This window comes from Mobula hypostoma, chromosome 18 (assembly GCF_963921235.1).
Source record: "Mobula hypostoma chromosome 18, sMobHyp1.1, whole genome shotgun sequence".
Taxonomy (NCBI): Eukaryota; Metazoa; Chordata; class Chondrichthyes; order Myliobatiformes; family Myliobatidae; genus Mobula; species Mobula hypostoma.
Window position 1 is genome coordinate 45966724 of NC_086114.1, and position 12335 is coordinate 45979058.

Sequence of the window (12335 nt, forward strand, 5' to 3'; positions counted from 1 at the left end):
GATTTCCTGGCATCTTCTAATGCCTCCAAGGTCGGTGCCTTTATAAATTCCTCAGCCTCCATTTCTGCTGTTTGTTTTTTCTTTCTTTCGGGAATTTTGACCCAATCAATTTACTCCGTCCCAAATTTAGCGTTCAAAATCGCGGACGAGAACCCCACTATATGGTACGTACCCCGTAACTGGGTTGCCAAACCAGCAGAAATGGATCACTCAGTTGGAGTCTGGATTACTAGATCTAAGAAAGTTTTATTAAAGAAACAAGCAACACAGTAATCGAAAGGATAATAAATGCAACAGTTCAGCAATGATAAACACACATGTGCACAGAATTAAGATAACAGGATCAATCAAGCTCTATCGTTGTCTAGGGGTAAATGACCAATTTCAAAGTGACACAAAGTCCAGTTCAATTTAGTTCAGTTCGCAGTAATCGTTGCCATGGCGATGGACAATGTGGGGGAAGGAGAGAGAGAACAAGAACGAATGATATTGCTCACAAGCAGCTTTCGGGCGAGTCCTTTGTGATGAAACCTGAGGTCACCGACTGTGACCCCTCCTCCAGATGCGGTCGATCCTCTGTAGTGAACCTGGCACCTAAGCAAGGGTGGACACACACCGGGTTCCCGCTGATCGTACCTTTCCACCCTGTGCGTCTATGGCTTGGTTCCGCAACCAGCCTTCCAAAACAACTCCCGCCGACTTGCGGGGGGGGGGGCACCGCTTCCAGGGTCTCGTTACCTCGTGGTGTCGTGTGTGTCCTGCCTTAGCGAACCTGTCCCTTTTTATCCCCCTGCTGGGGTATCACCTGTCCATCACTTCAAACAGTTCAGGGTTCAAAGGGGGAGCCGCTCTAGACAGCTCTCTCTCCCGTCCCTTCATTACACATCTCCAAATGCTGCTCCATCGTCTTCCTTATCTCTCTCTCTCCCGAAGACAGGTGGCAGACCAACTGCTGATCACACAGGACAGCTAACATCTATGTGTATTCTTGTCACAACAACAACTGAACCTCTTGACAATGTCTGCATGCATTTATGTTTGAGTTGCTGCCTCGTGATTGGTTGACTAGATATTTGCATTCACAAGTAGGTGTACCTAAAAAAAAGTATGCACTGAGCATACCTCTGAATCTCTAAATCATTCCTTCTGGGTTATTATGCCAGTAATGTAGACTCATAGTATTGAAGAGAATTGCAGTATTGACCACACAGATTTACTTTGATTTAGATGCTGTTCTGAATTGGGAGGTACAGCGATATGATGGATGGTACAATAATCTTGCCCATCACAGCAGAGGGACAGTAGGTAAGTGATTCCTTCTACCTGTAATTATTTCTACAATTAGAGTCAGAGTCAGTTATATTATCACTGACATATGCTGTGTATGTGTTACAACAAACCAAATCTTACAACATCTTGTCAATGGCAAAGAATTTTGTAGCATACTATTGGAAGTATTCTTGACAATGGGAAATAGAATTGTGCAGGTACAATGAGCTGAAGGTTCTCTTCCTTTGTTGAGTTGAGTTGAAACCACCATCCAATAACCTCTCACAATCCAGGGTGGTGTAATGTAGATTCATATGACTGATCTTATTGGTCAGAACTGTCCTAGGACCAGAAAATCCCCACAAATGACACGTCTCTGGGATTTTTTAACAGGCAGCAAAGCCATGCCCATAGTTTTCTCACCTAGCTCAGGATCTTTTATTGTCTCCAAAAATCTCAAGTTGTTTGTTTTTAATGGTACCTAAATGCCCCTCACATTCTGTAGCATTTAAAACTCTTAAAAATGAAGAGGTCAACTTACTTAAAAAATCCTTGGGACCAGTTTCATCCTGTAGTCTGCCATACATTTTTGGCTGAAGTCAGTGATTGTTGGGGAAGAGACATGAAAAGTTCAAGCGTGTATAAGGATTTGTCAAATCTTAAAACACATTCGACTTCATACATTAAAACAACATGGGAGAAGGAAGGAGGGATATTAATGTCTGAGGAAGACTGGACAATAATATGGAGGTATCAATGGAAGTGTACCAGTTCACAGAAATGGAGGGAGTTCGGGTGGAAAAAATGGTTTTACTGCATAACACCTCATAGACCTGATTTTATTCTCACAAGTCAATGAATATGTTGTTAAAAAAAAATCACTCCCTACTCTGTACATAGCTTTCTTCTTTCGATTGTTCTTTCTTTCCTCTCCTTTCCATAAGTGTATACCTCAGATAAATATTATGTGGAGATTTGTGACAAATATGATTATATGATATATATGTACAGTATCAAATGATAATATTCAATAAAAAATAAATTACAAAAAATCTAACTTCTTATTGCTTCAATAAATACTATGCTAATAATGAGAGGCTATAGTGGGTAAAGTTGATTCATCTAGACTCTGCCATACAAAAGTAATCTAATTCCACCTTTCAAATTACGAAAGGTTTTGAAAGCATGGATATAGAGAAGGTGTCTTTATGTGTGGACAATACAAGAAACAGCTTCAGGAGTTGTCCAATTATTGACTTGTGAGAATAAAATCAGGCCTATGAGGTATTATGTAGTTAAACCATTTCTTCCAGTGTGAATAAAATTGTTCCAACTTATGATTAACGGATGCTGTTATCTTCTCCATTTTGTAAATGTCCATTGTCATTTCCATCCATACATTTAAAGTTGGGCTCTCCTGTGATAACCATTTCCTGGTAAGGGTCTTTTTACCAGCCACCAGCAGTACATTCATTAAATATTTACCTCTTTTCAACCATTCTTGACGTATATACCCAAAATACATGGTCTTACTCTCTAAGGGTATTTCACATTTAAAGATGTCTGGTATGGCATTATGTATCCCACTCCAACAGTCTTTGATAATGGGGCATTCCCAGAAAATATGATAATGGTTTGCATTTTGATTTCCACAGTTTCTGCAGCAAGCAGGGGGGTTACTATTATAATGGGATTTCTGAGAGGGTATAATAAAATATCTTATCAAGTTTTTCCACCCAAACTCCCTCCATTTCTGTGAACTGGTACACTTCCATATTATTGTCCAGTCTTCCTCAGATATTAATATCCCTCCTTCCTTCTCCCATTTTGTTTTAATGTATGAAGTCGAATGTGTTTTAAGATTTGACAAACCCTTATACACGCTTGAAATTATTCTACTACCGTTGTCTGAATTATATGCTTTTCTAAATAGCTCTATCAGACGTGTACTTGCCTTGGTTACATTTTTAACTGTCCTATTAACATACTGTCACATCTGTAAATACCGGTAAAAGTCTTGTTTTTCTTATAAGTGTTTCTCTTTGACCATTTCAAAACTGAACAGTGTTCCTTCTTTCATTATATTGCAAATAGCTGCTATTCCTTTAGCTGTCCAGTCCTTAAATCTAGCATCCAGTTTCTTCGGCATAAAATCTGAGTCATAGGCACACCATTTAAGAATTGCAATGTCTCTCTCTAGTTTATATAAGAAGTTAGTTTTAATGCTGAATTTGAAAAGCAGCCAGTGAGTCACTGTTCTCCTTTTCAGACACTCCCTTTGTTCGCCTGCTGCCAGCTCGTTATGCTGATGGAGTTTATGAAGTTTTCCGAGAGCCAGAATTACCAAATGCTCGCATGATCAGCAATGTGGCAATGAAAGGGAAATCAGGAATACCATGTTCCAAAAACCGAACTGTTCTGTTTGTCTACTTTGGTAAGTTAGCTTATAATTTTGTGAATGCTTTAGATCTGCATTCAGGTTTAAAGTTGTTTTTTGCCAAATAAAGACACCCAGTAACTTACAGTTAGGACTCAAATATAACTTGCACCTGAGTTCTGACAACATTGTCATAAATCTTCTTTGCACTCTTTCCAGAACTAGAGGTCATGGGTTAAGGGTGAAAGGAGAAATACTTAAGGGAAATCTGAGGAAGAATTTCTTCACTTAGAAGACGGTGCAAGTGTGAATGAGCTGCCAGTGGAAGTAATAGATGCAAGGTCAATTTCAACATTTAAGAGAAATATGGATAAGGAAATAGAATAAACTAACAGTAACAGAGACACAAGAGACTGCAGATGCTGAAATCTGAGGCAACAAATAATTTGCTTGAGGAACTCAAAGAGTCAAGCTGCATCTGTTGGGGGAAATAAATCATTGATGTATGGGGTCAAAGCTCTGCATCAACACTGCATGAGAAGTTTTATTTTAAAGTTGGCATACCTTGAAAAGACTTTGTAGTGGATGACGAAATGAACTAGTCTACACTCAAAGTAGCGAAGCGGTGTTTCGATCTGAAATGTCAACAATTTTAGATTTAAATTAAATTAGATTATGAGGACACAGTCCTCATTTATTGTTATTCAGAAATGCATGCATTAAAAAATGATACAATGTTCCTCCAGAATAATATCACAGAAACACAAGACAAACCAAGACAAGAACTGACAAAACCAGATAATTATAACATATAGTTAGAAAAGTGTAAAGCAATACCATAATTTGATAAAGAGCAGACCATGGGCACGGTAAAAAAAAGTCTTAAAGTTCTGATAGCCTCATCATCTCACGCAGACGGTAGAAGGGAGAAACTCTCCCTGCCATGAACCTCCAAGCAGCGCAAACTTGCCGATGCCGCACCATTGGAAGCACCCAACCGCAGCGGACTCTTGAGTCCGTCCGAAAACTTCGAGCCTCCGACCAGCTCTCCGACACCAAGCACCGAGTGTCATCCTCTGCCGAGCACTTCAACCCTGCCCCAGCCGCCGAACAACAAGCATAGTTGAGGACTCGGGGCCTTCCCATCTGGAGATTCTGGATCACACAGTAGCAGCAGCAGCAAAGCAGGCATTTCAGAAGTTTCTCCAGATGTTCCTCCGTGCTCTCACGTCTGTCTCCATCAAACCAGGATTGCGCATGGCACTCTACTTGACAGATAACAGATATCACCACCGGAGTGGCCGCTGGGAGCTGCGTCGTGCTGCCATCTTCTCCTCCTCCTCCTTAATTCCTTTCCTCACCACAGATACTGCCTGACCCACTAAGTTCCTCAGGCAGATCATTTATTAAACTAAAAATAATCCTAGGTTACACAAATAGTGAAAGTCAAATTTATTATCATATGCTCAAGCACAGATATGCACAGGTGCAATGAAAAGCTTTCTCGCAGAATTATCACAGGCACAGAGCATCAGATAAGCAGCATTGACATGAAAAACATAAATTAACTATAAATTATACACATTTTTTTAACCAGAAAACTCAATTACAACAAAAAATTGTCCATTTTGGTGCAAAGAAATTAATGCGATCATAGTGTTTCTAAGCTGTAGTTTAGAAGAGCTAAGGTTTTGCCATTTGGTTGAAGAACCAAAGGGTGGAGATGGCAAATCCAAGTTGGCAAAATTAGATTATGAGAACACTCAGTCCTCTTTTATTGTCATTTAGAAATGCATGCATGCATTGAGAAATGATACAATGTTTCTCTGGAGTGATATCACAGCAAACAGGACAAACCAAAGACTAACACTGACAGAACCATATAATTATAACATATAGTTACAGCAGTGCAAAGCAATACCATAATTTGATGAAGAACAAACCATGGGCACGGTAAATAAAGTCTCAAAAGTCCCCGAGTCCCCGATAGCGGCGGCAAAAGGGAGAATCTCCCTGCCATAAACCTCCAGGCACCGTCAACTTGCTGATGCCTTGGAAGCAGCCGACCACAGCCGACACTGAGTCCATCCATCCGAAAACGTCAAGCTTCCGACCAGCCTCCTGAGCGCTACCCTCTGCTGAGCGCCTTCAACCTTGCCCCGGCCGCTGAAACAAGCAAAGTCGAGGATTTCGGTGCCTTCTGCTCTGGAGATTCTGGTTACCACACAGTAGCAGCGGCAGTGAAGCGGGCATTTCAGAAGTTTTCCAGATGTTCCTCTGTACTCTCACGTCTGTCTCCATCAAATCAGAATTGTGCACGGTCCCCTACTTGACAGATAACAGACATCACCACCGAAGTGGCCGCGCGTGCTGTCGTCGCGCCGCCATCTTCTCCTCCTCTATTTACGACTATTTAAAGTAATTGGAGAAAGGTGGGCTTCAATATCACAGGGCAATATTTTGTAAAAGAGTGGCTAGAGTTCTTCCTGGTGTCCTTGCTAAAATAAACTGGAAAGGCATGAGTAGGTGGTGTGATTTCACAATCATCTTTTCCGGATGTAGAACTGCCTACACGAGCAGTGATAAGAGTTTGAGACGATAGTGCAGTCAGTGTCTGGTGTTGCACTGATTGAGTACTCCCTCAGACTTCTTGGTTTTGATGTTGCAACAACAGTGCGAGATTATCCAATACAGACATGGAGTACAGGAGCAGCCCTCTGGCACAACTCATACATACCAGCCAAGATGCCCGTCTAAGCTAATAGTAGTAATAGTAGTAGTAGTAGTAGTAGTCATACTTTATTGATCCCGGGGGAAATTGGTTTTCGTTACAGTTGCACCATAAATAATAAATAGTAATAAAACCATAAATAGTTAAATAGTAATATGTAAGTTATGCCAGTAAATTATGAAATAAGTCCAGGACCAGCCTATTGGCTCAGGGTGTCTGACCCTCCAAGGGAGGAGTTGTAAATTTTGATGGCCACAGGCAGGAATGACTTCCTATGACGTTTTGTGTTGCATCTCGGTGGAATGAGTCTCTGGCTGAATGTACTCCTGTGCCCACCCAGTACATTATGTAGTGGATGGGAGACATTGTCCAAGATGGCATGCAACTTAGACAGCATCCTCTTTTCAGACACCACCATGAGAGAGTCCAGTTCCATCCCCACAACATCACTGGCCTTACGAATGAGTTTGTTGATTCTGTTGGTGTCTGCTACCCAGTTGTCTGCATTTGGCTCACATCCCTCTCAAACTTTCCAGCCTGTGTATCTATCCAAATGTCTTTTAAATGGTGTTATTGTATCTTTCTCCGGCAGCTCGTTCCAAATACCCACCCTTCTGTGTGAAGAAGTTTTATTTGCTTATTTATTGAGATAGAGTGCAGAATTGGCCCTTCTGGCCCTTTGAGCCACGCTGCCCAGCAATTCCCCAATTTAATCTATGCCTAATTATGGGACAATTTACAATGACCAATTAACCTACCAACCGGTATATCTTTAGACTGTGGAAGGAAACCGCAGTTCCTGGAGGAAATTCAGCCGGTCATGGGGAGAACGTACTAACTCCTTGCAGGCAGCGATGAGTATTGAATCTGGGTTGCCAGCACTGTAAAGCATTGTGCTCACCACCATGCTACTGTGCTGCCCCCTGAGCTTCATTCCAACCTTTCCCCTCTCACTTCAAACTCATGCCCTCTAGTTATTGATTCCTTTACCCTGGGGGAGAAACTGAGTGCGTTCACCCATCTATGCCTCTCATATCTATACTGTATACCCCTATAAGGTCACCTTTCAGTCTCCTGTGTGTCAATGAATAAAGCCCTAACCTACCCGATCTTTCTCCATAACTCCTGGCAACATTATCTTACACCTGCTTTGCACTCTTACCAGCTTAATAGTGTCTTTCTTATTCTAGGACTAGAGGTCATCAGTTAAGAGTAAAAGGTGAATTATTCAAGGGCTCTTCTATAAATGAAGAGTATGGCTTTCTTTTCACTTGTTATTTCCAGAATTAATACATTATTTTTCTTAACATTTCTAAATATTTTCCTAAATAACCTTTTGCCCCCAAGTTATTGACATCTGCTAAGAGGAGAAAAAGTACTTACTGTTTATATTATCTGGGCCTCTTATAGTTTCCCTTCCATGTTCATTGTTCCAAAGAAATTACTTTCCAGCCTTGGCAACAAACTCGGAAAAATTTTCTGCACCCTCTTAAATTCCATTGCAAGTTCAAGTGTAGTTCATTGCCATGTGCACAGGTATGGAGAGTTACAGGTACAATGAAAATCTTGCTTGCAGTAATATCATGGACACTACAACTCAGACAGTACATGGAACATACATTATACAAGACAGTGACAAAAAAGACTACAAAATAGAATATTAGTGCAAAAAACTGGTTTTCAGGGATGCTTGTGCAAGTCTGAGAGTGTTCCATGGCTGAGGATATGTTCGGATTTTGCAGATTTGTTCAAGGACCTGATGGTTACAGTGAAGTAGCTGTCCCTGAATCTGGTAGTGCTTGACTTCAGGCTTCTGATGGTGCTGAACCTTCTGCTTTGCATTAACAGTGCTTTTAAAAACCCTATCATGATCTCCCTGCATTTCTGTATTCTACTTTAGATGAAAAACAGGTTTCCCATAAGCTTTCTCAACAACTATACTTATGTGTGCTGCTTTGAGCATTTTTGCCATGTTCTCCTAGATCATTCTGCTCTTTGCTTTACTATTTTCATGCATTCCATTCTAGTTTTCTGCAAATATATTATCTTATACTTGATGTCAGGGGTAAGTTTTTTATGCAGAGAGTGGTGAGTGCATGGAATGGGCTGCCGGCGGCGGCGGTGGAGGTGGAAACGATAGGGTCTTTTAAGAAACTCCTGGATGGCTACATGGAGCTTAGAAAAATAGAGGGCTATGAGTAAAGCCTAGGTAGTTCTACAACCTAGTCTGTCAAGTCTGTCACAGTCTGTCACACAAGTCTGTCACAGCTTTGTGGGCCGAAGGGCCTGTATTGTGCTGTATGTTTTCTATGTTTCTAAGTTTCCATGTTTCTCATAAAGGACGAAGAGATAATAGAGAGGTTAAGTAAAGAACTCTAAACCTTGGCACTGTGAGAGTTGTAGGTGTGGCTGACAATGATGGAGCGATTAAAACTGGATGTACACAAGAGGGTAGGATTCGCGGAGTGCATATGTCTCAGTGAGGTTCAAGCTGGAGTGGGTTATGGTGGAAAGGAGGAGTGAGGGCTTTGAAATCAAAGATACAAGCTTTAAAACTGAGATTTCGCTGAGAGTCTGTAGCAAGCACAGAGGTGGCTGCAAATAGGACACCTGCCAAAAATCTCATTCAAGAGCACAGCAGACAAGAGAAGCTGTGTGTAGCCTATATCAGAGTAGTCAGGTGCAAGTCACAAACCCTAGTTCATCTAGTTCATACTGAACTTTTTTTCTGCTTAGTCCTATTGACCTGCACCTGAACCACAGCCGTTCATACCCTCCCATCCATGTACTTATCCAAACTTCTCTTACATCTGAGGACTAGGAATGTAAGGATGTACTGCTAAGGCTTTATAAGGCATTGGTCAAATCACATTTGAAGTATTGTGAGCTGTTTTCGATTCTATACCTACCAAAGGATATGCTGACATTGCAGAGGCTCCAGAAGTGGTTTAGGAGGACAAAAGGTTACTGTATGAGAAATGTTTGATGTTTCTGGGCCTGTACTTGCTGAAGTTTAGAAGAATGATGGAGGCGGGGGGGGGGAATCACATTGAAACCTACTAAATATTAAAAGGACTAAATAGGGTGGATGTGGAGAGGATGTTTCCATTGGTGGGAGAATCTATGACTGGGGAGCATGGGCTCAGAATAGAACAATGTCCCTTGAGAACGGAGATGAGAAAGGATTTCTTTAGCCAGGGTGGTGAATCAGTTGAATTCATTGTACAGATGGCTATGGAGGCAGCATCACTGCATATATTTTAAATGCTGATTATAGATATTTAATTAGTAAGGACGTCAAAGGTTATGGGGAGAAAACAGGAGAATGGGTTGAGAGGGAAATTAAGTCAGCCACGATTGAATGGCGGATCAGATTTGATGGGCCAAATGTCCGAACTCTACTCCTTTGTCTTATGGTCCTATGGTGTTATGCATAATACCATAATGAGAATTGAACCCAGTTCACTGGCACTGTGAGGCAGTGCCTCTACCAGTACCACTACTGTGCTACCAAGTTAGCTATCGTGGTAGTTACTGTTGAATCATGAAACCATCAGGACAAGAAGTGATGATTCAGGTGATCTATTTTAGTTTATCAGTTCCTTTATTTGAGTATCAGCAGTCATAGTCATGTCTGTAGTTCCACCAGAAACACTCTTAAGACAACTGACCTTCAATGGAAATAGTACAACAGACTGCAACCAAGCTAATTCTATCCCATAATGCACAGAGTCACATCACCTCTATGCAAGTGAACTCTAGCTAGTCCAAATCTCTGGACTAGCTGCCTATAGCCTCACAAATGTTATCTGTTGAAGTCTTTATCCAGTTCACTTTTTGAATGCCATGATTGGATCTGCTTCTGGTTTATAACCACTCACTGTGAAGACATATCTACTGATAGTACATTTGGTATTATCTTCATCCTTCATCCTAAGTCTAATAATTCTTGACAAGTTTCCATCGAACTCAATATATAAGTTTGCTGATGACATAACAATTGTAGGCCGTATCTCGGGTAATGATGAATTTGAGTACAGAGACGAAATTAAGAACCTGGTGGCATGATGCGAAGACAATAACCTATCCCTCAATGTCAGCAAGACAAAGGAATTGGTTGTTGAATTCAGAAGGAGTGGCGGACCACACGACCCCATTTACATCGGTGGTGTGCAAGTGGAATAGGTCAAAAGTTTTAAGTTCCTCGGGGTCAATATCACAAATGACCTGACTTGGTCCAACCAAGCAGAGTCCACTGCCAAGAATGCCCACCAGTGCCCTTACTTCCTGAGAAAGCTAAAGAAATTTGGCCTGTCCCCTAAAACCCTCACTAATTTTTATAGATGCACCATAGAAAGCATTCTTCTAGGGTGCATCACAACCTGGTATGGAAGTTGTCCTGTCCAAGACCGGAAGAAGCTGCAGAAGATCGTGAACACAGCCCAGCACATCACACAAACCAATCTTCCATCCTTGGACTCACTTTACACCGTACGCTATCGGAACAGTGCTGCCAGGATAATCAAGGACACGACCCACCCAGCCAACACACTTCCCTCTTCCCTCCGGGAGAAGGCTCAGGAGCTTGAAGACTCGTACGGCCAGATTTGGGAACAGCTTCTTTCCAACTGTGATAAGACTGCTGAACGGTTCCTGACCTGGATCTGGGCCATACCCTCCAAATATCCGGACCTGCCTCTCAGTTTTTTTGCGCTACCTTACTTTCCCTTTTCTATTTTCTATTTATGATTCATAATTTAAATTTTTAATACTTGCTATCGATTTGTACTCCAGGGAGCGTGAAGCGCAGAATCAAATATCGCTGTGGTGATTGTACATTCTAGTATCAATTGTTTGGCGACAATAAAGTATAAAGTATAAAGTTTGCCATTCTTTATTTGAAAGAAAATAAACACAGAACATGGAACAGTACATCACAGTACAGGCCCTTTGGCCCATATTGTTATACTGATCTATATAAACCTAGTCCAGGATCATTCCAATGTTTGCATCCTATACAGCCCCATATGGGTGGTGGGGTAGAAATATCTCTCTACCAAAGGAAGTGTAAGGAACTCCATCCCTCCACTAGCCTGCAGGTCACCCTTGGACAAGGTGAGGCACTTGCTTCACACCCACCCCCACCCTGCAGTCCCCGATCAGGGTGATGTGAAGCCATGGGAGCAGGTGGTGGATGGCCGTATGAGCATCTGGAGCATATCACAGCTCCTGGTTATACGGCCACTGATTCCAGGCAGACAATCTCTGAAAGGGATTGGGGTCAGCCTTCTTGTAAAGACATTGCCCAGAAGAAGGCATTGGCAAACCACTTCTGTAGGAAAATTTGCCAGGATCAATCATAGTCAATAGAAAGACTATGATCGTTCACACCATATGACAAATGAACAGTCCCATAACCATCCATTTTTCTTACATCTATATGCATATGAATAGAATATATTTTTATTGAATCTGTCATAATAAATATTTTTCTGCTTTGTTTGAACCTTACAGGGTTTCACGTCTTTGATGAAATTGTGGAAGTGGTTGGAAATGGATGTCCTGCTGAATTTCTTAACATTCAGGTTCCTTCTGGAGACCCAATTTTTGATCCCAATAGCACAGGGAGGGTGGAGCTTCCATTTCAGCGCTCTCGATGGACAACCAAGTCGGGACAAAGTCCAAACCACCCCCGAGTGCAGGTTTGTCATGTGACAGAGCTCAGTGCAATTGTTCAACAAATAAATCATTTTGAATAAAATTTTAAACAGATCTGAAGCTAGAGATACAGATCTTCAGCTGACATCCTCTCCAATTATCTTTCCTAGCAGGGAGAGATGGGATAAAGGATGCATTTGGTTGTAGGGAAGCACATAGTATGGAATAATTTCTCTTATATAAAAGTGAAAATCGATGGATATGTTAACTCTAGTCATTATTCCTCACTATTAGGCTTCT

General features: G+C 41.5%; 1 protein-coding gene across 1 annotated transcript in view; it reads left to right on the plus strand.

Annotated features, from left to right (window-relative positions):
• Positions 1–12335, plus strand: part of LOC134358517 (dual oxidase 2-like) — a 169798-nt gene that overhangs the window by 34916 nt on the left and 122547 nt on the right. The window contains exons 3-5 of the mRNA XM_063070823.1: positions 1228–1305; positions 3539–3703; positions 11892–12079. Coding sequence (XP_062926893.1) covers positions 1228–1305; positions 3539–3703; positions 11892–12079 — 431 coding nt within the window. The remainder of the gene's footprint in view (positions 1–1227; positions 1306–3538; positions 3704–11891; positions 12080–12335) is intronic.